At 37.4% G+C, this 27,381-nt stretch overlaps 1 protein-coding gene across 1 annotated transcript in view; it reads right to left on the bottom strand.

Moving 5' to 3' along the window:
* Positions 1–4,342: 4,342 nt before the first annotated feature.
* Positions 4,343–27,381, bottom strand: part of LOC129268111 (low-density lipoprotein receptor-related protein 6-like) — a 33,930-nt gene continuing 10,891 nt past the window's right edge. The window contains exons 3-22 of the mRNA XM_054905696.2: positions 27,120–27,318; positions 26,282–26,413; positions 20,760–20,960; positions 19,978–20,173; positions 18,350–18,600; positions 17,813–17,953; positions 17,085–17,374; positions 16,328–16,554; positions 15,792–15,973; positions 14,568–14,771; positions 13,519–13,659; positions 12,502–12,704; positions 11,718–11,923; positions 11,033–11,220; positions 10,211–10,408; positions 9,769–10,017; positions 8,680–8,913; positions 7,908–8,162; positions 6,835–7,123; positions 4,343–6,428 (exon numbers count right to left, since the gene is read on the bottom strand). Coding sequence (XP_054761671.2) covers positions 6,071–6,428; positions 6,835–7,123; positions 7,908–8,162; positions 8,680–8,913; positions 9,769–10,017; positions 10,211–10,408; positions 11,033–11,220; positions 11,718–11,923; positions 12,502–12,704; positions 13,519–13,659; positions 14,568–14,771; positions 15,792–15,973; positions 16,328–16,554; positions 17,085–17,374; positions 17,813–17,953; positions 18,350–18,600; positions 19,978–20,173; positions 20,760–20,960; positions 26,282–26,413; positions 27,120–27,318 — 4,344 coding nt within the window. The 3' untranslated portion in view covers positions 4,343–6,070. The remainder of the gene's footprint in view (positions 6,429–6,834; positions 7,124–7,907; positions 8,163–8,679; positions 8,914–9,768; positions 10,018–10,210; positions 10,409–11,032; positions 11,221–11,717; positions 11,924–12,501; positions 12,705–13,518; positions 13,660–14,567; positions 14,772–15,791; positions 15,974–16,327; positions 16,555–17,084; positions 17,375–17,812; positions 17,954–18,349; positions 18,601–19,977; positions 20,174–20,759; positions 20,961–26,281; positions 26,414–27,119; positions 27,319–27,381) is intronic.

Here is a 27,381-nt window from a genome sequence, read left to right as displayed (position 1 = left end):
GACCGCATAATAATACATCAGCCGGATTTGATTAAATTTGAAATAATAATTAATGTGCGTGGATGATAATATCTCATACTGGCGCAATATCCTCCTCAGAAGTTACAGAAATTTTCTTAGATTTTGAAATGTGAAATCCATCAAAGAAAATACAAGCAAACATAACTTCTAATTAATCCCGGCCAGATATTTTTACGCAAAGATTGCAAAATATCGGTGAAATTACTTCGGGGAGAAGTCAAGCTGAACCCGAACGGATTAGAAAAGCTGATAGAATGATAAAGACTAATGATTGCACCGTGAAGTAGATTATTTTATGACGGGACTGAGGCATGCATCTCACTTTTTGAAAGCAATTTGATAAAATTGGAAGAGATATTTTGTCGATGGGGAACTTTTCTTTTGTATTCTTTGTTAACAATGTGAAAAATATTGGGATTTTCTTTCATGCTTAACAAGCATCGTTTTCCTCTTCTTTGTCCTTGTCCTTCTCATCATCACCACCACCATCATCATCATTATCATCACCATCTTCATCATCATCACCACCATCATCATCATCATCATCACCATCATCATCATCACCATCATCACCATCATCATCAATATTCATCATCATCATCACCATCATCACCACCATCATCATCATCGCTATCATCATCATCACCATCATCATCAATATTCATCTTCATCATCATCAATATTCATCTTCATCATCATCAATATTCATCTTCATCATCGTCAACATCACAATTATCAAATAATCATCATCATCACCATCATCATCAAATTTCGCTGAACGTTGAGCTAGATAATTTTTAGTAATTTGTATGTTTTGTAAGTTGATATTTGTACGCAATGCTACATTTGGGTTGATATGCTTCTGAGCAACAATATCTATTTATTATTCTTTTATCACCCCTGAACAGCATGTAGCACTGCTCCATTCTGTATTGTTTGTTTTTACCATGTATAATGTCATTTATGTTTGTATCATGATTTGGTCAAATAAATAATAATAAAATCATCGCCAAAATTATCACCATCATCATCAATATTATCATCATCATCAAATCATTGCCATCATCATCATCATCATATTCAAATCATCATCACCATCATCATCATCATCAATCGTGATCGTCATTATCATCATCATCATCATCATCACCATCACCATCACCCCCATCACCACTACAATCACTTATAAAGGACCAAATAGAAATACTACATTGAACTGCTGTGATTTCCTTTCATACAAAATGTATAAACTCTTTTTTATCACATACGTACATAGACAATGTACAAGAGAATAATATCAATAATACTAAGATGAATTAATCATCACTTTTCAATATCTTACAACATAATTCATGAAATAATAAAAAACGAGCATAAAATAATTTGGCAGTTGAAACTTACTCATTAAACGGTACTGTTAAAAATGAATACGAACCGACTATAGAGGGCGCCATACACATTGCAAAATCATAAAATTGTGAATACACAAAACAGTGAATAGACAATTATTTTAAATGAAACATAAAACATTCATATCTGATTCAGATATCCTAATGTAGAAAGAATCATTTAAGACGATAATTAATGAATTTTTAAGACCATGGGTCTTGATAATTATTATCGGTTGTTAAGCATAAATAGCTTCTTTTTTTTCACAGAGAAAAAAAAAATCATAATTTAAGTCCTGTCCTTTGATTTTTTACAGATTTTAAAAAAATACATCTAATTCTGATGAGGACAATTAATTGTACAAATTTCAGTGCATAATTGTTTCCTATATATAACCAGAGGTATAAAAACCATCAAAAACACGGTATCACACAAATTTATCCGTTAGAAAATGACAGAGAGAGAAAAAAAAAGATTAAAAAGTATAGAGATTTTAAAGCATCAATTGACAAATATATTTTTTTGGTTAAAATTATTAAATAATTTTCACATGATAAAAAGCTAGCCTTTTTTATGACTTTAGATCAGCCAGATGTGATTTTGTTTAAAAAGTCTCTAAAATCATACACATTCACATTGGTCATTCTCACATTGTTATCAAATATTTTTCATAAAGAAGCATTATCATTAAAAAGGACGTTTTGTATATATAAAATACGAACAGTGAAGATTGCTTCATTTTTTTTTAAATTGTATAAAATGCAGCGATATTTCCCTTGATCTTCATGAATACAGACATAATAAAACATTTGCTTGAAATCTGACTTTATGACATGGATACTAAATAGGATCCTAAAATTTCAATAAATAGTACATACAAGATAAAGAGGATCCTGAAATGTGAGGCAACCCATAATTTCAATCAATAATAATAATATTCCGCATTTATATAGCGCTTAATACATCGGAACGACGTCTCTAAGCGCTTTACAGACATATTATTACCCCGGTCATCGGATCCTTGCATGCCCGCAAGGATCAAAGCGATCAAGGATCAAAGCGATAATTAACATCTTTCAATTCATTTCTTTACCATGAGGATATTGTCTCCATGATTTTACTCCAAATTAATGATTAGTCTGCAGGTATTTGACCAAAGCTTAGTTATTCATCCACATTGCAAAATAACCATTGATTTCAAAAGCTGAAGGGAAATCCAAATAGAATTTGCAACTCCAATCATTCACCATAATTTCTGAGGTAGACATAATTATATTTAGGGGCAAATTATCAACATTTAATAATTGTATACAACTTAGCTTTAGTACTAAAAAATGTACTTCTCAAAGGGTGTACTGAAAATAATTTATAAGGGTGTCATCCTAGTACTCAAAATTATTAACAAGTTGGGGGTGATCACAGATTATTTTCAAGTAATAAAACTTTAGTGAGAAAACAAATAACGAAGAAATAAGAGTATTGAAAGAGAGTGGCTAGCTCTTAGACCTATGTAAAAATCTTATTATTTCATTAAGAAATAATTAATAAAACTTAATATTCATAGCAATTTTTAGTATTATTTTCTTCTCGGTTATAACAACCAAAGGGCATTGTAAAATACGTAGTTCCGAATCCGTTAATATGAAAAAGGTCTAGGAAATCAGAAACAACACAGAATTTCACAGTAATAACTTTTTTTTCATCACAAAACAAAAATATTAGACTGATTGTCAGGTCATAACGTGAATACATATACAAAGGTGTGTGCATGGAAGATGGGTGTTGAATAAAAAGAGTATTTCTCTTAAAGGAAGCAAAAAGTGAAGGTGTGGGGAAAAAAAATGAAAGCTGTATCTGATGGAAGAGAAGAAGGGGAGAGGAGAGAGGAGGGGAGAGAGGAGGAGAGAGGAGGGGAGAGGAGGAGAGAGGAGGGGAGAGGAGGAGAGAGGGGGGAGGAGGAGAGAGGAGGGGGAGGAGAAGAGAGGAGGGGGAAGCTAGATCTAGAGAGAGATATTCCCGAAAGAACGACAAGACGAAAATAAGGAAAAAATAAGATATTAGCAAACGGAACATGTTTCGAGGTTCACACCTCATCATGAGCCTAAAATCATAGAACAGAGTCGCTGGTATTTTATTTGGGATATCAAGGTAATTACAAGAATGTTGGTACAAGAATGCAACGGTATGTGGAAGAGGGTGAACTAAAAAAGGAGTGAAAGTAAAAATTAAGTCAGTGATAGGTCAGTTTGGGTGGGTTGATTAAACTTAGATTGGATGTTCTTTTCCTTATTTTCGTCTTTAAGAGAGAGATATGTGACTGTCAGGTTAAAGAAAGACTCCAAAGAAACATGAATTGAGGTATAAAAAAAAAGAAGATATAAAGAAATGAACAAAGAACTGAATATATATTTTGAGATTGCCAAAGGGAGGAAGAACGCAACAAGGATGTGAGAAAATGTAAAACAAAATGGCAATCTTCAAAATGAATAATAATAATATAATGATACTGATGCAACAATAATGTTGAAAAATTGGCTGGTCTGGGAATACATCTACATGAATGGAGTAAAGCTCATATATTACTAGTCTAAGAAAACATATATTTCAAGGGAAATCATATGAATACAGAACTGGGCAAAAATATACCCCAAATATATTTCTGGTGATATGTCGAGAAACTGTTCTAACAATTCTCGATTGTGAAAAAAAAGTTTTGTTCGGATCAGACTTGGAGCAACAGTAATTTCATATAAAGTGGATCTCTTTCCTTTTCTTGGTGGCTATGTGTCTCTCCTCTCCCCCTTTCTTTCTCTCTCTCTTTCTATCTCTCTCTCATATAACAGTCTGAAAATATTTCCCTAATCACGCATTTTACTATATGGGCTTGATCTCTAATCATGTTTTCAAAGTCTTTTACCTCATGTCTTCTTAAAAAAAAAAAAAAAAAAATACAGCACCACAGAATATTAGAATGCCACCAACATACGACGCATTCTTGTTCTAACCTACAATATAATCTAGGTACAGACCTACAGACCTACCGACCTGAATAAGAACATTTCAGTATTCTAAAAGTTGAATATCAATATTTTGGTGAGGAAATTTGTATTTTCAAAGAAATAGCGTAGGACAGAACATAAAACTGAAACTTTGGAAATCAGTATTTTGCATCAGTATTTTTTTTTCTTCAGTAATAATTACTGAAAATCGGTCATAGTTGGCAACTCTCTAAGTAGTGTATATTTAAAAACAAAATTACATTCGTGATTAAATATGAAGATTGAGGCGGTTTTTATGAGGTCTAGTACTGGATGAAAATAAAAAGTACATCTTTGTTCATTGACTCTCCTTTCTATGTTTTCATTTGAGGTGGGCATTTGATTTATCTAAACCATCACTATTGAATAAATAATTATATAACCTGGTGGGTGTTTCAAAAAGCTGTTCGTAAAATACGCATGACTGGTGATCCTTTCTTGTGCTATATGATATCCCTATGTAATACATTTTTGACCTAAGAACATGTTCCAGTTGTGCGTAACTTTACGGTCAGCTTTATGAAACACCCACCAGCTTTGGTAATCACTCAGCTATAAAGATCTTGGAAACATTTTATGAATTAGAGTGTTATCATTCCAGATGGTCTATATTACAAGACTACACTGCTAAGAATACTGCATTGTGGGTAAGGAACCTGGTCAGATTTGTGTAGTTGAGGACTTGAGCTGGTGCTACACATGGCTTCTACATGTAGTTTGTATTTCCTTTAAATCTTGCTGTCTCACTGATGATGATCCAGACGAAAAGCGAGTATACTCTTTCATTTATCGATTTTTGCAGTATGTGAACAAACTTGACAGGAAGCTGCCGATGATGGATCTCAAATGATGTATCAATCACAACATCGAGAGATTTGATGGATGCTCACTGTTATAAGCTACTGATATCCTTGTATCTGATTGGATAAAAGCAAATGCTCACGATGGGTCGGTCCCTTACAATTGAAATAACACAGTAGGACGCAATGGCAGAACTTTCCCAAATACCTCCTGGTGCGACACAAATCCTTATCCACATGAAAAGCAAGTACATTCTTGAAAGAATTTAAATGATTTTCTCCAAGGGAAAGTTGATGATTCAATTTAACGAACGATGACGAAACAAAAAACGATGTACCAAACGCAGGTCTAATCGAATTGACGGATGCTCACAGCGGGTAGCTAGCAGTTGTCAATGGTGCATTACAAGTAAAATCACATAGTTGAGAAATAAATAAACTTGCAAAGTTGAGATGCTTGAATTCGTGCTGGTTACAACGCTTCCAAACTTGGTCTTTTTCCCACCAGCATACAATGTATAAAACAAAAAAAATATATATATCATATATGTATATCCCTGATATAGATTTTAATATAAACAATAGTCATGGCCGGCTCTCCCAGTCAGTGCAATAAAAATCTCATATCCTTCGACCGCTCACAAAGTTCTTTGACCTTTTGCATGAAAGTAGGTTAGAGGTCAACTGTCTTTCTTCATGTAGGTCATAGTTCAAAGACTTTCCAGAAGCGATATGGTCTCCGCTCGATGAAATAACCCGTTTATTAAAATCTTCCAAGTGCATGTAGAAAATATAAAGTCTCTTTTGTGCTTTCTTTCTGTGCTACGTTGAATCCGTGGCGGGGGAGGGCGGTGGCGGGTACGGGTTGAAGAAACTCCGCTCCGTCGACGGCGACGGCGGACAACTGTCAAAATTGTCGCTTAAGTACTGGCTGTGCGGCGTCGGCGGGGGCGGATAGGGTTCAGAGTCATAGTTTACCGCCTCCGGATTGGCAATGTTCGAATGGCTGTACTTGCCCTTTTTCCGTCGTGATTTTGAAATGTTTGTGTATTTATGATGCGGCACTGGCGGTGCGGCTGCGGCCCCTCCCATTGAGTAGGGCTCGCTGTCTTCGCAGATGTCCGTCGAACACGGCGTCGGCGGAGGTGGAATATATTTGGTGGAATATAATTTGTGATGTCTGTAAAGGTGAACATAAAGAGAAAACAAAAACAGGGAATTACTATTAATAACTGTATCATGAATTTGGCATGTTTCAATAGTTTGAGTTGCATGATATTATTCAAAGAATTTCATATTTCACCAAACATGGTAAATTTTACTTTCCCTTCAACTTTGAGAAATACAAAAAATTGGGTGAGTGGTATTTTGTTTCTATCAATACATCCAAGGAAAGTATTTTCTTTACGGCTGCATGAAATAAAATGACCTAAACTGGGTCCATCCTCAGCCAAAAACTAAAATTATTTAAAATCTGATTTAGCACACAAGATGAAGAAAAGGTCACCAGTCGTCATGCAAAGTTGAGCAGAACATACAAACAGGATCATGAAATGGCCCTTGATTATTCCAACTGCATCACTTACCTATAAGGTCTGAAGTTACTGAGGGATGGATTAGGGACGGGGGCGTAGTAAATCTCTGTGGTGCAGTGGGATCGCTCCGTGGCAGGGCTGGGAGGGGGGTTGAGGGTTTCCTTGGGGTAATTACTCGTCCCCGTCGAGCTGAACATCTCGGAGGAGCAGGAGGAGGCCCCCGTGGGGAGGTTGCGCTCGTAGAAACACGTACTGCTCTCCCCTCCGCTCCCGCTCTTCGGCGAGACTTTGGATGAACAGGAGTTGAGGTTGGTGGACTTGGGGTGGGGTCTTCCCGAATCTGTGGGGGAGGGGAAGAGGGATTATGAGTATACCAATTTTTATGTTCCTCAGTGACATTTACAACTACAAATAACAACAAAATGCTACATTTAAAAAGCCCTGAATATGATGTTTTTAAGTGCAGCATACTATTACCCCTACATAAGCAGTTTACCCGAATCAGCTACTCAAACATACTAGAAATTCCTTCCTACCAGGTAGCCATTCACTACACCTAGGTGAAGAGTGGCAAATACAGATAAAACCAGAAAATCTCAGATAAACACAAGTGTCCATTATTGAAACTTTATTACCCCAATCTATAAAAAGACAACTTGTATCCAATTATTGAAAAATCTCTCCATATTCTATCGACACAACTTGACAAAACTTACTGAGGTATTTGCTTGTGATATGTTCTTTGAAAGGCTACATGTATTTATATACCAATTTTTAAGTTAGGTTGGAGTTGCGGTTGAAACTTTACCAACAAAAGTATATACAGTGGTGGTAAAAACTTAGTGAACCCCACCAGAAAATACACTACTTCATGCTGAGTATTGAATGGAGCAAACAACGCTACAATGTTCAGCTAACCCCCCAAAAACAAACATTATTGACTGTCATATTTTATCAACTGATTTCACAATCAAATATCTAAAAACATGACAGAACTTGAACACTTGAAATCTTCTCCTTTTCAAGTGGGGTTCACTAACTTTTGAGCACCACTGTATATAATACATACAAGATACATTTTTATCCAACTATTGAAAAAAAAATCACAAATCCTGAAAGCTTACTGAGGTATTTGTGGGTGATATGTTCTTTGCCAAGTTGATTCAACATGAGGACTGTCGAGAAGTTCTGGTCGGCCGGAGTCCCATAATCCTCCTGGCTTCCTGATTGCTGAATGCAACGTCGTCGACACAGGAAGAACGTCCCGATCACCATGATGGCCAGGGAGAAGGCTGCCACCAGCGTACCAACAAGGGCAGTATTCATCCTCCTCCCGCCATGAGGGGTGTAGCCGGGTGGTATGTCGCTAGGTGAAAGGTCTGGAGAGAAAAAGATTGAAAGAAAAGATTTGACTTTAGTTGTTTTAATAAGGCTGCAGGTATTACAACTGATACTTATCCTGGTAAAAAGTTGATCATGTGATAAAATACATGTATTTCCCATGAAAGCTGAAGAGAATAAGTTTAACTTTTGTAGCTGGAGCGAACAATAATTTCAGTACAAAGATTTTAGAATCAAGGGTAACTGTCACCATATCATCATAGATCTAAATCTGGTACATCAACACAAAACTTTACTTTGTGTGATTATGAAATCTATGCTAAAACCCCACAACCATACCCTTCTTGCCCAATTTGGCCTTTTTGACAAGCTAAACGCGTCATGTGAGTGATATGCCATGATCAGCAAAAAAGTACCATTTAAACATTTTTTTTTTGGTCGAAATAGAGTTGAGTGGCCCCCCCCGCACATTTTTTGGTTGAAATAGAGTTGAGTGCCCCCCCCCCCCCCCCCCCCGGTTGAGTAGCATCATAATAATACAAAGAGAGGACTTACAGCAGCCAGCATGCTCATCGCTCCCGTCAACACAGTCGATGATCCCATCACATTCCGTACCCTGCTTGACCACACACTGACCATTCAGACAAGGGAAAGACTGAGGGTTGGAACACTGCGGACACTGCTCTTCATCGCTGTTACCGTAGAGACAGTCGGGCTTCCCGTCGCAACGCAGAGAAAGAGCGATGCACTGGATCCCGCTGCACTTGAACTCGCCAACATCACATTCGACTGTATAGAAATAAATTAAATGAAGGATTATTAGTTTTTTTTTAAGGGCAGTTAGTAATTCTTCACTCTGTGAAATTGACAGCATTAAACTATGAAAATCGTCCCTAAAAACTCACTTGTTTCAGCAGATGTGTAGTGATTAACTTAATTCAATGAGCCAGCACCTATGAATGTTTTAACAGAAACATGGTGCAATATAAATGCTGTAGATCACCATTTTGTCCAAGATTGAACATTAAAGCCAAAGGTGAGTAGTTTCAGCAAAACAATGATTTCATCAGAAAGTCTTTAAAATCAAAGTGAATTGTCAGTCACCGTATTACGGTAGGTCTAGATCTGTCTTATTTACATAAATCAAACTGTGAAATCTAGCAATCTAAGCTGAAAAAATGGCCACACTGAAAACCACTAAAACAGATACACATACGGTTGGAATAAGACTAGAGTACTGCAACTTTATCAGTTGGAGATAACCACAAATAACATGTTATTCAGTCAAACACACTTGACCTGAAAATATATAAAGTTCCTTTTTTTAAATTAGATATAGTTAAAGTGGTCAATAAAGAAAACCCAAGGCAAACAAGAAGTGACCATCGGTCTCAAGTTGACAGTTTCTATCTTCAAGATAGGCTGCAGAGCCCTTTGAAGCTTATTGAAGAAGAAAGATACACCTTACAAATGTGAGACAGTTATGGTGGCCATAAAAGACATATTTTCACTATAGACCGGTGGATGCTAAGATAGATTTGACTGTCCACTTAATAAATAAATGATTAAAATTTGGTTGTGTTAGTTGTTTTTTTTCTATTTCTTTTGCTGTTACAGTTCAGAATAGCTCAGACAAACACATACCACAATCCATTTCATCACTGGCGTCTTCGCATTCAGAGAACCCGTCACAGCGCCAGCCAATCGGGATACACGCAATGTTCCCCGACACACAGCTGAAGGCGTCCGGTGCGCAGGTTGGCGGTTCAACGCACGTCTTCTCGTCCTCGTCCAGGACCAAGTTGAGAGGGCAGGAGCATCTAGCGCCCCCATCGGGTGAGATGATACACAGATGAGAGCATCCGTAGTTGTCAAAAAGGCATGGATGGTCTTCTAAAGAACAAAATGATAAAAAATTAAATTGATAAGAAAATCAAAACAAAAACAATATACGTTCAAATATTTTTCGTAAATCGCCATCTCTTATATCATTCACCCTTCTTTCATTTTTATCCTTTTTTGAATATGTATGAATTGTTCAATGGTAATGCTTTTATTGCACACGACTGGATGGAAAAATTCTCACCTATCAAATTGCCGTCAACGGCCAGGACATCGGTCAAGCTCACCATCTGACCCTTGACCTTGTACTGGTTGTTTCCATCCAGTTTGTCTGCTTGCTTGACCGCCTCAGCCTTACGGTCAACCCAGTAGAGATAGTCATCCATGATGGTTAGACCAACTGGACTCGCTAACTCAACAGTCAGTCTTAGCACATCTTTGCCTGCAAGCAGAAATTTGGGAAACAATTAACATTTTAAATTCTTTAAAAAAATTAAATTCCAGTGACTACTTATGGTCAGACCGACTGGACCTGCTAACTCATTGGTCAATCTAAGATCATCCTTGCCTGCAGATGTGGAAAATAATTCAATTTTCAAATTTTAACTTTTAAATTCCATTCCATGGACTATTTCAACAAGTTAAAATTAATTTTCAAATCAACTAGACAATAATTGGTTGGTAAATAGTTGGAATGAATCTTAAACCAGATTGTGTTCAACACAGACAGAAGTAGGCATAGAGAATACAAAAAATGAAGTATTGGCATGCAAATACAAATTCAAATGACATTGGATTTGAAATGAAAAATGGTAGATTGCATATTCAAGTGTAATAGAAATTAAAATGAAATTGAAATTGTATTAAAATTGAATTTAAATGAAAATGAATGAATATCAATATAGAACTCAAAGTACAAATTGTGAATGTAAATTTGAATATACATTAAATTAGACATTGAAATCCAAATGTGATTGAACCTGGGATAACAATTAAAATAATAATTGAAACTGAAAATACATTTAGAATTGGAAACTAGAAATTGGAATTGGAAATTGAAAATCACCTGTGATTGTAGTACTAATGACATAATCCAATTCTTGACTGATCCAGTATATCCTCTCGCTGCGGTAATCAGCAGTCAGGGTACGTGGTCGACCTAGACCCTCCGTCACGATGACCATGTGGTCCTCGCCATCGAGGGCAGCACGTTCGATCTTCGGTAACAGACGGTGGTTGGTCCAAAACATTAACCTATCGTGGGAAAGAAGATGATAACAACTGAATTTCCTAGGATTTTTTTCACACTGCACACCTATAAAGCCTGAAACTTAAGAAATCTGCACAAATTGGAAAACTGAGGCCAAAAATTGCGACATTACTCATTTTCCTACACATTCGTACAGAGATAATTTTCACTTGCCCAACCTATTCAAATATAATTATATCATTAACCAATGATGTCCATCCTCGATATATGCAATCACGATCACTTATTCAGGGAAAAGCGAAAATATAATTTGTATAAGTATCAGTAAATCTGGCTATTTCTGAAAAGTTACTGGCCCGACAGCAATTTTTACGGTCTGGGACCGTTGGACTGGTGCCAGTGTCGCGCGCTGACTTCTTGAAGAAATAGTCAAAATTTCCAACATGGTAGCTTGGTATATGTCTAATGAAAATAGAAAAGCCTTACATATATATCTTTGTCACATTTCCTATACGAAGGTATTGGCTATCGGTTTACTTACCCCTTCTCTGGCATAAGAGCAAGGAGGCGTGGCTTCTGAAGCTTATCGCTAACGACCACACCCACTGCCGAGCCGTTGAGCCGCGTGACGTTGATCGTACTCTGATTGGCGCATGTCCAGAAGAGGAGGCGGCTGTAAGGGTCAATGGCCATGTCCGTGGGTTCAAAGGGTGCGCCTCCGCCAGGGTTGGCTATGAAGGTGCGTTGCTGCATAGAAAGAAAGGATGAATTAAGCTGGGTGTAAATCTTCACATACAAAATCCCTGTGAAATTACTATGTTTTTAAGAACTTTCTGTGGATGCAAATTCTTGAGTTTAGTTTTAACTACCAAATTGGCAACACAAAGTAGTAAAATAATTTTTCAAACATGCAAATTGGCAATATTTGGTTGAAATAGTTCTTTTTTTTTTACTTGTGCCATATCCACAGTCAATTTTTTATAGTAAGAAAAGAAACAGAAAATGAATGATTGTGACAAATTTTTGGAGCAAAAAGAGATTAATGTTGGCCTCAGGATATAACTTTATTAAAAAATATTTTATATTTTAGATAATTAAAAACAAACAAATAGTGAGTGAGTGACATCATCAGTCCCCTCATTTGCATACAGACCAGTATGTGCATTTAACTGTTTTGTGGAATTAAGCGAAAATTATAAATGTCATAACTTTCTTATTTCACATTCGACTTTAGTGAAATTTGCAGTATTATGCTTGCTGGATTTTTCTCCTTTTATTGAAACCAACTCTTTGTTCAAGTGGACTTGTCCTTAACTAAAACCTACCTCAATTCCGTTATCATACGCCCTCTTGATATCGTTACTGCTCTTGTCTATCCAGTAAACCCGCTTCTCGTCGAAATCGTAGGCGATCCGTCGGATGTTGCGGACGCCGTGGATCGGTAGGATGATGTCAGGACTATCCTTGAAGTCAAAGGTTATACGACTGATGGAGTTGCGCTGGCTGAACAGGAGGAACTTCTCTGGAGCTGTTGAGCAAAGAGGAATAAATAAATAAATTTATTTTTTACTATATTCGTCAGCATACATTTGTCTCAAAAGACGATGGTGTAGGGATAAGTTTTACATTTTCTAGAGTGCCTGTAGAGATGTGTTGACAAGTCTCTAGAACAATTTGTACAATTAAAGGATAATGCTGAGACAGATACAGATAAAGATGCATGCCCTCGCCTTCCTCCTAGCTCTATCGTCTGCCAATTGAGCATTCCATGTAGTTTCTGTCCTTTCGACACCTACACTAACAGTAGCTCTCTATAGATGATGACTATCGACAAAACTAGTCTAGATATTACTAGTAATATTTATTTTTATACTGTATATTGTGAACTACCGATCAGCACTAAATTGTAATTATTTGCCATACTGACATATATCTATATATCCTCCTGTATTTTTCAGACATAGCTTCCAAAGAAGTCTCTATTAGAGACAAAAGTTCAAGCACATAACTGGGTATCCTGTATCATTCTTTGATTTGGCTCTTATCACACTTTGTTTATTATTTACAACTCAAAGAGAGTCTGGAGCATGGAAACTCATCATCATGATAAATAAATTTGAGATACATATCATCACAAAAGAAACTTTCCAATGAAACAGTCCTATCTTCTATAGCATTATCAGTTCTTTAAATATGACATATTTTGTCCGAAAAGTTGCCAGATCTGACAACTTTCTTTTAATTTTGATTGGCTGAGAAGCACTGTTGCTATGGTAACTGTCGGATAACAGTTTGTCAGATAAAACATCCGACAAGTCCTTCCATGAGAATGCTTGACTTACGAGAGCAGGTTTTGTTGTCTGTGTTTAATGTGTAGTGAGTGCTGCATCCGCACACATAGTCCCACTCATTGCTAGTTTCGTTGGGATGAGAGAGGCACAACTGCTCGCATCCTCCATTCTCCTCCGAACATGGGTTCCATCCTGTGACGGTCAAGAGACAGATGAAAGGTGGAAGTAGAAGGGATTTAGTTGATATACTAACAATAATAATATACAAATGATGCACAGATGTGAGTGCATCGGTAGGTTTTGTGGGCATAAGGTAAATATGGAACTGTCAAACCCACAAGGTGTAGCCAAGTGGGTTTAGACTAGTTTCCATAGTTACCACATGCTAACTAGTCCTACTGATGCGCAAACCTGTGTATCATTTGTTTTATACAATGGTGGAATTTTTCGGCTCAAAATCTTTTTTTTTACAACTATGCATAAGTACAGTATTACTTTCGCATGGCTAGCATTACTAGATGCATTGCTGGCCATGGATTGGTAATTACTTCTTGAAGGTGATACCCATTCTATAAAAATTCTTATAGACCTTATGCATATGACTTCATAAACTCATAGCGCCCTCCCTCAGAGGATATTGGAATATGTGTAAACAGTGTTGTCAGAGATGTGCCAGCTACAGATCACCAATGCATGCAAGGCAATGGCTTCAATCTCCAAGACAGTGGCGTGATGACGTCAATACCTAGCATCATGTGACAAGGCGTCAATCCACACTTTGACACCCTCCATCCTGGTGTTAAATGGGTACCCGGTAGGATGCGAAAGCCCATGTAGTATGCCTAGTAATTGGGCCTTGGAACTCTTGTTGGAATACTCCCCAGGGAGTGGAGAAAAGCATACATTGTGTGCACGGTTTCGATGGCCGGTTGATAAGAATTACAATGTAAAGTGCTTGGAAACACAAAGTATTAAGCGCTATATAAATACAACTATTATTATTATTATCATAATCATTATTCAAAATGAATCTGAATTTAAATAAATTAATATTTTCTCTTACAGTTTTCTACTCTTTTATTTTGCCAAGAGTTACTCACCGGCCTGCCTTGATGAATGAAAGACCAAGATGTCCATGACATAGTCCAAGCCACCTTGGATCCTGGTCCTGTTAGCTCCGCTGGTCTTATTACACCTCTCAATGGTCTGGGACTCCCAGTCAGACCAGTAGACAAAGTCCCGGAACTGCGTCACTCCGAACGGGTGGGGGAGCTCGTCCGTGAACAGATGCCGATGATCTCCACCTAAGGGGTGGGGTAACAATAAATTGAACAAGTTAAATAAAAATGGAATGGGTGGGGGAGCTCGTCCGTGAACAGATGGCCATGATCTCCACCTAAGGGGTGGGGGTAACAATAAATTGAACAAGTTAAATCAAAATGGAACGGGTGGGGGAGCTCGTTCATGAACAGATGCCGATGATCTCCACCTAAGGGGTGGGGGTAACAATAAATTGAACAAGTTAAATAAAAATGGAACGGGTGGGAGAGCTCGTTCATGAACAGATGCCGATGATCTCCACCTGTAGGGGGAAGTAATGATAAATTGAACAAGTTAAATAAAAATGGAACGGGTGGGGGAGCTCGTTCATGAACAGATGCCGATGATCTCCACCTGTAGGGGGAAGTAATGATAAATTGAACAAGTTAAATCAAAATAGAAATATCAGGATTGCCTTTATGGGATAGCTATACAATCAAACTGACTCCATACCATTGAATGATAATGGTGTTGATTTAGCTTCTGAGAAAGGTTCACCAGTTGTTCAAAAAGTTGCTTGTAACTTACATGTATGAACAGCTTTGTGACACATCCACCAGATCTTCAATAATGCTTTGAGATATCTCGACTAATGAAAAGTTTACTTATTCAGTCTACTTTAAAGCAGATACGAACCAATAGCGCCATCTCGAGTCCTCAACTACTCATATCTGGCCAGTTTCATGACCCATAATGCCAGTATAGTCTAGTAATATAGACCCATATAAGTGATAAATTTATACCGCAATAATTATGTTACCAAGTAGCAAAACAATTTACTTTTCCTCTCAAAACATTGTAATTTCTCTATACAAATACAATTATAGGTCAATTTATTCTCTGCAGTATTAGTAGATATCTGAAAACATATTTTGAGACTATGTATTTATAACACACAATCAATGAGAGAAAACACACAGTTCACTCCCCCTTTAAATAAATTCCTCGCGCAAAAGAAGTCAGATATTGACTAATAAAAACCTAAGCAATTTCTGAACACTTACCGATCATGTTTGTGGATTCAACGGCGTTGGTGTCGTAGGATGCCCAGTAGAGCCTCCGGTCTTCATAGTCGATGGTAAGACCGCTGGCGCGACCGCCCTGGTACAGTATTTCTCTGTTACTCCCATCCATGTAGGCACGCTCGATGTGAGAGGCACCATCCCATTCGCACCAGTACATATAACTGATGACAAAACAGGATTAAAATTATTACTCTAAAGCTCAGTGGAAAGTCTTTCATAATGAGTGTTTTTTCTCAATCTACGTTATCTTAAATCGACTCCATATACATGTATACTATATTCTTCATTATCCATCACCCATTCACAAATAATTTATTTTATGAAGAGAAAATGTAATGCCGGAAGTTTCTTGCAACGTAGTAATAATTACAGGAAAAATGTATTGGTTGGCAGCTCGGCGTATTTTTGAAACAAATTTTCATAACAAAACTTTTCATAACGGTTGGGCATGCTGACAATGTGACACAATGGTCATTTATCAAAATGACCAAAAACAAGATAAAATAAACACTCACCCTTCCATAGGGTCAAGCGCCAGTGACCGGGGCATGACAATGTCCTTCCAGATGATGACCCTTCGTGAGTTACCATCCAGCCGAGCTACTTCGATGCGTCTCTTGCCCGTATCAGCAAAGTAGATGTTATGGGCAAGCCAGTCGACGGCTAACCCCTCAGGCTGCTGTAGGCCAAACTCTATGACATCTTGAAGGTCAGTTCCGTTCATGAATGCACGCGTCACTTTCTGTGAAAAAGAAACCAATGTTTGTATATGAAAAGGAATGTTTAATTTTCTATTCACATTCATATGCCAAATTCTTTCTTTTTCCCTGAGCTATTTTCTAGCCTCTTCCTTACGGTTTTATTGTTTCACAATATTTACATATATATGGCCATATATATATTGTAGGCCAATACAACATGCAAAGCAACTCTCTCTTTAAGTTTTATCACATCTTTCTTCTATAAAATATATTATTTATATCTTGTACCATATAGCATGTATTTTGGGGGTGAGGGAGAGGGGTGTTATAAACAGTTTTACGTCAATTTTTTTACATCAACTCAAACATTTTGCCATAACCTCATTTTTATTACACATAATCGATTACCTTAAATGTCATTTTCATGTTTCATATTTATTCAAATTAATGCCTGTAACTAATTTGTATGGAACGAGAGCCAAATTAACATATAACTTTTTTTCTTCATGAAATGTTCCTGCGGTTGGGACTAACTGCTCCAAAATAAATAGTTCTTTCTGTAGTCCCATACCTTTGCTTTGGAGTCGGTCCAATATATCCTGTTATCCAAGATATCAAAATCCAATGCTGTAGCTTCCTCAATGCCGCTCAGCGGAATCTCCACATCCTTGTACGTAGTCTCCAAGGAGATGCGACGGATGTCTTCTGTTCGGAGGAAGAGGAGGAAAGCTTCCGGGACGATACAGGTCTTTCCGTCGGCGAGGAGCTCATGACCCATCGGACAGGCACAGACCTGCCCCTGAGGGCGGTACAGACACAGGTGACTGCAGCCTCCGTTGTTTGTCCCGCATGTGTTGGTGCCTGGAGGGCAGACAAGAAATGTAAATGTAATGCAATCTCTCAGAAAGTAAAAAGACATGATTCAAGTATCACATTTCAATTTACAAGAAAGTATTCTGGTCATCTCAAAAGGGCTTCTGTAAGATCTGACCAGACCAATCACCTAAATTTTAATGCATTTGGTGCATCAACTATCAAATAACAGATATTTTGTCCTATGCTGACATCAAAACAAAATACGGTAAGGAAAAATTTATAAATTCATGTTAATGATTATTACCATGAATGTGAATTCATACGTTTGTCCATGCAACTTTGGGGGACAAATATTTTTGCAATGAACTATGCCTGGAGAACGAACAGAAATCTTCTGCAGTGAGACATCTTTGAGTTTATTTTCAAAATCTTGATGAGCTCTCCAAAGCCATGCCTGAACATGGGTAGCCTTATTCGTCTTACCAATCTGTTTTTCCATTGTGATGGCTTTTAGCCCCATGAGTTCTGGAAGAGATTCGATGATGATCTCTCTTCCCGATCCATCCTCTTTGCTGACTCTCTCAATCGTTCTCTTCTGCCAGTCTGTCCAGTAGATATGATCACCTGTAAATCAACAAAACATAGTTGGTCATGTAAACTGAAGGAAGAGTGATTTCCTACATGTAAATTGACGCCCAATTTGAAGATGGGGAGGAGGAGGATGGGGATGATGGTATAATGATGATGATGATGACAATGATAACGATGATAACGATGATGACGATGATGACGACGATGACGATGATGATGATGATGGTAATGATGTTTATGAGGAGGAGGATGACGATGATGATGATAATGGTGATGATGATGATGATTATGATGACGATGATGATGATCGTGATGACAATGATGGTGATGATGATGAAGAAGAAGATAATGATGGTAATGATGTTGATGAGGAGGATGATGATTGTGATGATGATGATTATGATGATGATAAATGCTATAACCACCTACCCAATAAACTGAAGCCAAATATATGTGGAATATCCTCCGAGACGAGAACCCTTCTATTCGTTCCATCTGCGTTGATCATCTCAATCTTATCCTTCATGCCATCTCCCCAGTAAATCCTCTGCTCCGCGAAATCCACTGCGATCCCATTTGGCCAAGCAAGGGAAGTGTTCACGAGGACAGTGCGGTTGGATCCGTCCAGGTTTGAACGCTCGATCTTTGAAACGATCCCCCAGTCCGTCCAGTACATGTAACTGTGTGGAGAACAAATTCAGATTCAGAATTATCATTTTGTTACAATATATTCCTGTATATAAAGATGTAAAATTTGAATTTTCAGCAACATTGGGGAAAGGTTTCTACTTTCTCATCCGCTCATACGGTTATAAATTTTTTTATGCCTTTGGAGGTCGTTTGAATTGGCTGTTAGACGTCATGGCCTGTATTCTGAACTCGGGTTTAAATTAAACCCTGGTTTAAAGTTGTAGTTTAAGTATAGAGAGCCAATTGAGGCAAAAAATCTCTATTAGTACATGTTCCATGTATTAACTCTTATGACACTCAAAGCATATATAACTGTCTTAGAATGATAAATGAAATATTTTCTTTATTATGAAAGCAAAGGGAAACAAAATAGTAAATATAAGAAACATACAATATAAGCTGAGCTTTTGGCTACCCATAATTTTAGCACAGACTTAGACCACGGTCTAAATTAACCCTGACTTTAGAATACGGGCCTATGAGTCAGCCCTACTTCAAACTTCAGACAAACTAAAGGGAAGGATTCACAATACTTTGTGTATGGAGGGGATTCTAGTGCCGTATGTGCAAAGATACCAAGCAAAAAATTGATGTTTACAAAAGAAATCAAAAGCTATTTTTAAACTATTTTAATACTCAAGAAGAATCTGAAAAATTCCTGACTTTCAAGAAGAAGATACAAATTCCCTAAATTTCAATTTCCTGAACTTCTTCTTCTTCCGCTTTTAGTCCAGACCACCTTTCCGGTGTATTATCGTACTGTTTTTAGTTATGATGAGGACTGGCAGGTGCAATAAACCGGGTGAACAGGAACACCCTACTCTTTGACAAACAGTGTGTAGGTTTTACCGGTAAATTGCCAATTTGTCTACTGCCAACTCGTCCATTCATCACATGGTCTACCTCCATAGTCTACTGCCATTCCGTCCATCAACATTTCGTCTAATAACCATTTGGTCCAATAACCCGTTGGTCCAATCATCACTTCATCTAATCACCTTTTCATCTCATAACCAGTTGGTCTAATATCCATTTCATTTTCATTCCTTTAACACTTGGTCCACTTTATAGACCAAATGATATATGGACTAAATGGCTATTAGACCAACTGGTTATTATATGAAATGGTGAGTGGGTGAATTGGCAATTAGACCATGTGTATAGTGGACGAACTGATGGTAGACCGAATGATAGTAGACGAGTTGGCATAAAATTTTAGCATTAGAATTGGAAGTAAACCGTTTTATCATGCTTTGGTTGTAACTCTCCTATACACTTACATGAAACCAGGAAAGCTGTAATTTGCAGTAAATTATGCAAGAAAAGAATAAGATCAAGAGGAAGACGAAGCTCCGTAAGAGACTTACCCATTGACTGGATCAACCGTAATGGCCCGAGGCTCGTCCATGTATTCTGCATGTATCATCTTCCGGGAGGTACCGTTGAGCCGCGAAACTTCGATACGATCGTTACCCGTGTCTGTCCAGTAAAGATTCCTTGCTATCCAGTCCACAGCGATCCCGTCAGGGTGTAAGATGTCATTGGTGATCACGTATTCACTCTCTGTATGGTAGGGGAGATGGCCAAACAAGAATGGAATATCATCTTGAAGAATTATTGTGCATGGGATGAAGCGTATACTGAATATAAACTACATAATTAGTAAATCTATAAACTAGGATTTAAAAAAAAAAAAAAGTGCCTTCATTTACATGTTGTTGGTGATTACATACATGTATTTGCTCTCTGTATGGTAGGGGTGAAGGCAAAATAAGAAAGGAATATCATCTTGTGGAATTGTTGTTCATATTCAAGTAGGTTGATGGGCTGAAAGCTTATTATGTACTATGGAATGCTCTGAAAAGGAACTACAGTACAAAAATAGTCAATCTTTAATCAAACCCAACGATAACAAATAGTACCTACACGTTCATGCACAAATGATTCATATAATTATAAACATACTTATACTATAAAAAAACCAAAATGACATATGATGCAGGCTATAGACAAAAAATTAAAGGAAATTAAAGGCCCTTTTACACAAATTTCTAGGGCCCTTTATGGCATTTCGGGGGTAAATCTAACCTGATATAGATTTTTTTTTTTCCAAGTTCTAATGGATTTTATTAAGTATAAATATACGAACCTGAACCATCAAGCTTAGCTCTTCTTATTGCTCTGATTGCATCGTCTGTCCAGTATATATAACCATCAATGGGATCGTAGTCGATGGCGATGGCGTGTTCGATGTCTTCGAGGGGGAGGATGATGTCGGTGTAGTCTGGTGTGTCGAGTGATATCCTCCTGATATCTTTACGACGAGCCAGAAGCAACATTTCCTGAGCACCTGTTATGATGAATGAGATATCAAATCAATTCATTTTTTCAGTTCAGTCCCACTATATGCAATTGGATGTCATGTTTACAAATCATCCCAGTCCCATACCATGATATTGTTTTGTAGGCCCTAGATCTCAGCGGAGATGCAACATTTCCTATAAAGCTCCAAGTATGCACGATTATCATCGCATAGGAATTGTTTTTGGTACATTCCTATCTATGCAAATGGTCGTCATGTTTAGTATTGTTTACAAGGCATACATCACCATGATGCTTTGCAAATATATATCAGTGTAGGTCAATTTGTACATTTAAAGACAGGCCTGAGGCAACATTTCCTGAGCTCTAGGTATGAATGAATCATGTAGGAATTGTTTTTACATGAAGTTCAGTCCCACATACGTGACTGGATGTCATGTTTACAATATTCAATAAAATTAACTCTGTGTCCCAGTGCTGTGCCTGTATAATGCAGTAAAGTCATTCTTAATAAATGACAGAGTATCTCTTTTGTGTCCAAACAAAATTCACCAAAAGAATGAAAATCAGAATCTACTCCCCGGCATCTACTTCATTTTTCTGAGATAACTTAAAAGACAACAAAGAAAGAAACACATCAATTCATACATCCACACATTTTGCATTTATGCTCTTTTTAGTCGGCTATCCTAAATAATTTTTGCCCTTTTTTCAGCAAAACGTTTACCACACTACCAATGCAGTGAATACTGAAAAAACAAATTCTGAGGTAGAAATATCACACCCTAACTGTTAACAATCATAAAAGAGTCAGCACTAAAAGAGAAAGAAATTTCATTCATAAAATGTGCAATGTAATTGCAGTTCATACAATTTGTTTGAAATTTGATACAGGTACATAGTATCATAAAATCCCTTTTCACATATATATATCACAAATTAATTGAATTTTGAAAACTGAATAAATCATATTTTCAATCACAATCAATCTAGGATTCATTCAGTTTCCTTTACTATATTATAGTATATTATTGGGGACTACACATATTTTTCATGAACATGTAAACCAGTTGTCAGATGTAGGCAAAGAGAATAATTCTACATCTCATCCACCATTTCTCCCGAATATTGTTTTCATGACACGGTCAACAGAAGTCATAAAGAAAACAGCCATCCCATGTGTACAACAACACACAAACACACACCACACATTTCTGTCTACTGTTATTATCCACCCCTGCACACACACACAGTAGCCCTATGCAGATGAGCGCACCCATACACACAGACCCACTGTGTGCGTTTTCACAGGCTGATGCCCGGGTTGATGAATGGTAGTAGACAGAAGCTGGGGTGCCATCAATCAAACTCTTTCCTGACAATACACACAATAGAGCCAGGGATGACAATGGTTATAAACAGGGGACAATGGCTCCCAGGTCAAAGGTCAGGGTGGCAGAGTACACTGTGATAAAGAGCTAAATTTGTTGAGAGGTGGAAGAGGAATTTTTGGAGAGGTATTGAGCAACGATAGAAGGAGCAAAAAATTGGGTCTCGTAACAATTTATGGTGCAGATTTTTTTATTTGCAGAAAGGAACCTGTAGTATAGGCATGAACATGTGTAAAAATGCCAACCCTGCGAACAACATCATATTTTGAAGAGCCTTGGTGAGAAAAACAGCAATTAAACCTATGGTCAATAGGTTGTATTTGTTTATGGTTGGCCATGTTCAGCTATGTTCAGCCTCGGTCCCTAATAACAATGACCTTTTTATGCAACATGTCCGAATGGGTGTTTCACAAAGAGTTATGAATGATTTAGTCTCGTGCATGAACGCCAACGCGAACATGTAATTCAACCCGTTATCTGATTGATGGATACTCCATAGAGGGCGCCCCATGATTTGACCAATGCGGTGATGCATTACATACCACACGCAAATGAAATTTAGGAGTAGTTCTAAGTCACACTTAAATCTTTTGTGAAACATCCCCCCCCCCCTCCCCCTGATGTGTTTAATTTCCTATGCTTTGAAGTGGTGGCAGCGGTGGGATAAGTAAAAAAAAATATGCTTCGTTTTTTTTCTATTAAGGGTAAGGACGTCTTTTTCACAGAAAAAATACAGTATTCCTTCTCCAAATTAATCCAAACATAATACTAAATTGCTTGTACAAGTGCATATGGATGAATGATCTTTGCCTTCAAATATTCCAATTGTGATTATCTTTCATAAGTACACTGTACTACCGTATAGCTATTTTATAGGCCTACATGTTCACAGACTTCAAACATGTTGTAAAAAGATGGAGTGATATGTGAAAACAAACGAAAGAAAGAAAGGAGGGAGAACGAAAGAAAGAAAGAAAGAAATTAGATACATTTTTGGGAGGAAAGCACTGGGACATGGAGTGATGTGTGAAAAGTGAGGGACAATCTGAAAAGAAAAACAAGAAAGAAAGAGAAAGAGAAATAGGGAGGGAGAGAAGAAAGGGAGAGAGAGAAAAAGAAATGACATACTGTCATACATGAATAAAGAATAAAGCAGTAAACAAAGCACACCTGCGCATAAGATGCAAAGCTTAATGGATACAAATGTCTTTTCATTTACTTTTCTACTTGATTTATGATGCCATCCATCAATATTAAGGCCTGCCTAAAAGCACGTTCACACCATTAAAGATAAAAGTCAATTCAATGTACGTCCCAATGTCTCATTACATGCTTCACTTTGTAACTGTAAGCGATTCATACATGTAAATCAACATTGAAGTAATTACATTTTTTAATGAAATGATGTACTTTGCGAGAAGTGAACTTGTAATTGTTATCACATGAAATTGGCATAGCCCCAAATTAAAGGGGAATTACATCGAAGTTAAAACAGATGATTTGCACAGCAGCAGGAAAATGGGGAAAGATAATTAAAAAGGTTTAGGCCTATTTTTTAAACATATCTTCGGGTGTTTGGAATAATAGACAATAACAAAGCTATGAAAAATTGAGTCTAAGCCATCTTTGTTATATCATTCTAAAATTGAGGCTTCAATTTTCTCTTTCCATGTGATTATTTCCTGATTAGCTCAACCACACCTGAACTATTTCTCTGATTTAGCTCTAGGACAAAGCTCATTCCTTATTTTAGGAAAGAAAACATTGGCATCCTAAATAATCATATTGCATATTTTACCGATATTTATTTATTTCCATCTAATAAATGAAGCCAGCAAGACATGCAGGTTTGCGTATGTACCTACAGGCATATCAATGTAATGATAACTACTGAATGAAAAATGGGGCAAATCATATTTCGAAATATGAATGGTGTGGTATATAATTTGTATTGCCTATTGGGCTTCCCTGATGCTAGCTTTAGAGGACCAGTCTGCTCACTTAGCCTTCTTTTGATATATTTTTGTGGAAGTAATATAATAATGTGAAACAATGTTTTTATTTTGAAGGAAAATTGGTTATGTTACATGAAACAGAGAGAAATCAACAGATTTAAGCAATTTTCAACCCTCCACATACTGGGACGCTGTCGGAATTTGAGCGTGTGCAAAAAGTTGAAATATAGGTCACAATGAGGTCTGAGAGAGTAGACTAGCTGGAGTGTAGGGCTCTAGAGAGAGGTTATGGTTGAGAGCAGAGGTCAAGGGTTAAATCCACATTGGGCCTCCTGTCTGCACACTGGGGTTTAGGTCATCACTCAACTACTGGTGCTATGACCTTTGACCTTGGACTGCTGACAATGACAAATCACATTGCTGTTGTTTAGTAGGTGCTGGCTGGGTGTAATGATGTAGGGCAGGATTTCTTTATAACGAGGTCATCATACAGGTGTATTATTTGGTTCATAAAATGTGGGGATCAAGGACGGTTTCCTTTGCAACTTTGTAAAGAATTCATATCAATAAGAGCAAGATAAAATCTCTGCCGCAACTGGTGCACAGGACAAAAGCACGTTGTAACATTAATTACTGTATAAGCTGTAATTTTCGCGGGGGTTTTATTTTCGCGGATTTCGCGAATTGCCGATCGGCCGCGAATTTAACAACACGCGAAAATATTGACACACTTCTTAGTCAGTGCCAATGTCCCCAACAGCAAGGCTTTGCTATTGAAAACATACTGTTTAGTGAGAAAATGGAGATATGCACCTCTATATGTACAAAAAATAAGGCTTAGAAAGTACAGTTAGTGATTCAAAAAGTTAGCTAGAATTTCACTTTTTTTAATTTCTCAAACAAAATCAGAGCCTAAACTATTTTCTAACATTATTTTATCAATATCTATACACTTACTGTAATATTAAAATGTATTTTCCATGAAATAATTTGAGTTTATTGTCATCTGATTGACTCTATACACATGTATTGGCAGCTATTTGCATACTCATTAATATTCATAAGTCACATGACCAGAGCTTTTAAGGTGAAGATTCTGTTCACAAAATTCCACATGTTTGCACTTTTACCAACTTTTTGAAAAATTAATAGAACAAAACACAAATTATAAAGATTGCTTAACCCTATAAATTACAGATCAAACTGTGGCATGATGAATTTTCAGATCTAAAGGTAAAAAAAATGAAATTTAAACCACCTTTTTCCACAGTTTGTAACTGTTTTTACAGGGACATATTTATGTACAAAAGACACATCAGCATTGGGATTTTGAGGAGTAGAGATTTGCATGTGGTTTGCACTAGTTTTACTTCTTTTCAATGCTGTGGAAATGTTTACTACATCTTCCGATCGCGAATTTAACAACCCGCGAAAATATCGGGACCTCCGCGATTCGCGAAAATTCTGTACGCGAAAATAACAGCTTCTACAGTATACCAATGGCAGACAATTCCAACATATTTTACGAAAAAACAAATGCTATTTTTTGGTTCTATAAAGCCTAGCCCGACAGGTAAAATTCCTGAAGTTGTGTCAGCGTTGTACACATGATTTCCAAAATTTTCTTTTCGTGGACCTATTCCTCGGAATGAATTACAACAGATTTTAGAAGAGACTTCACGGTTTCCTGTTTTTCTGGAATGTTTTTTTTATTTATTAGGCCTACATGTAGTATTTCACCACTGAAATACAAGTAGGGGTCTATATATACAGGTAATAGTCTTGAAGTCAAGGTATCATACAAACGGATGAGTATTCTGATATTTATTCTAATGTCACTGGTATCACTCATCATCAGCAGCAGCAGCAGAAGCAGTGCTATTATCACAGTAATCATTATCATCATCACTGATCATTGATAATCATAGAAAATATCATCATCATTATCATATTTTCCTGCTGCTGCATAGTCATGGTGTATTTTTTTAAAATCCGCGTCTTACCATTTGCACAGTTGAAACCATCCTCCAAGAGTTTGACCCCAGTAGGACAGGCGCAGGAGTATCCCCTTTCAGATGGAGAGAGCAGGCACAGGTGCGAACAACCCCCATTGTCCTCTTCACATGGATTAGAAACTGCATCGGAAAGAAAATAATAATACAACATTAAATTCATGCTCCCATCCATATTAACATGACCATAATTATCAACTACTCTACTTCCTTAGATAATTTTATTTCAAATTGCAATGGGGACAGATTGTACAACATAGTAAATCTATTGAAAATGGCCGTCAATTCACAATGAACAGCTGAGAGGTCTTTGTCGAAAATTGGTTAACCGGGAGAGCAGATCGTCGTAAGATTCTGAGTTGACGAAAAATTGCAAACATGTCGTTTGTTCAGAATCCAGGACGGAACTGCTGCTATGATTCAAAGATTTTCGACAAAGACTGCTTTGTCATGAAGGGCTTTTGACAATAGATTCTCTACATTCCAGAATTAGCAAAGATCTGCGTAATGGTTTCGAAAATTCCTTATCATCATTCCCTGCATTAACACATTTTTTTTATTAATCGTTACTGCTATCACCATCATCATCCTCATAATCATCAACACCACATGATCATCCTTACTATGATCATCACCAACACCATTATCACCTTCATCATCAACGCCATGGACACGAACACTACTACCACCAACATCCTTATCACCAACTCCACCACCACCACAATCACCACCAGCACCATCATGATATCCCTCACCATCACAACCACCGCCATCATCATCACCACCACCACAAACCATCACCACCACCACCACCACCATGACTACTTACAATTAGAAGGTTGTCTCTCCCCACTCAAAACATGGATATCCATCGGCGATATGTCGGTATGGATGACCCATCGCTCCTCACCGGTCGTTTTATTGCAAGCGTGTATTGATTGAGTCTCCCAGTCCGTCCAGTACAACCACTCATCCTGAACGGTCAGAGCAAACGGGTGTTCCAGCTCCCCCTTCCCCTCTAAAATAATCTGCAAAAAAGGTACCAAAATTGATGAATAGGCCAGCATGAACATTGGTATGAAGGGAGATTT

Source organism: Lytechinus pictus, chromosome 9 (assembly GCF_037042905.1).
Source record: "Lytechinus pictus isolate F3 Inbred chromosome 9, Lp3.0, whole genome shotgun sequence".
Classification (NCBI taxonomy): Eukaryota; Metazoa; Echinodermata; class Echinoidea; order Temnopleuroida; family Toxopneustidae; genus Lytechinus; species Lytechinus pictus.
Note: the sequence above shows the minus strand (reverse complement) of the source record. Positions and strands in the feature narration are given on the sequence as shown.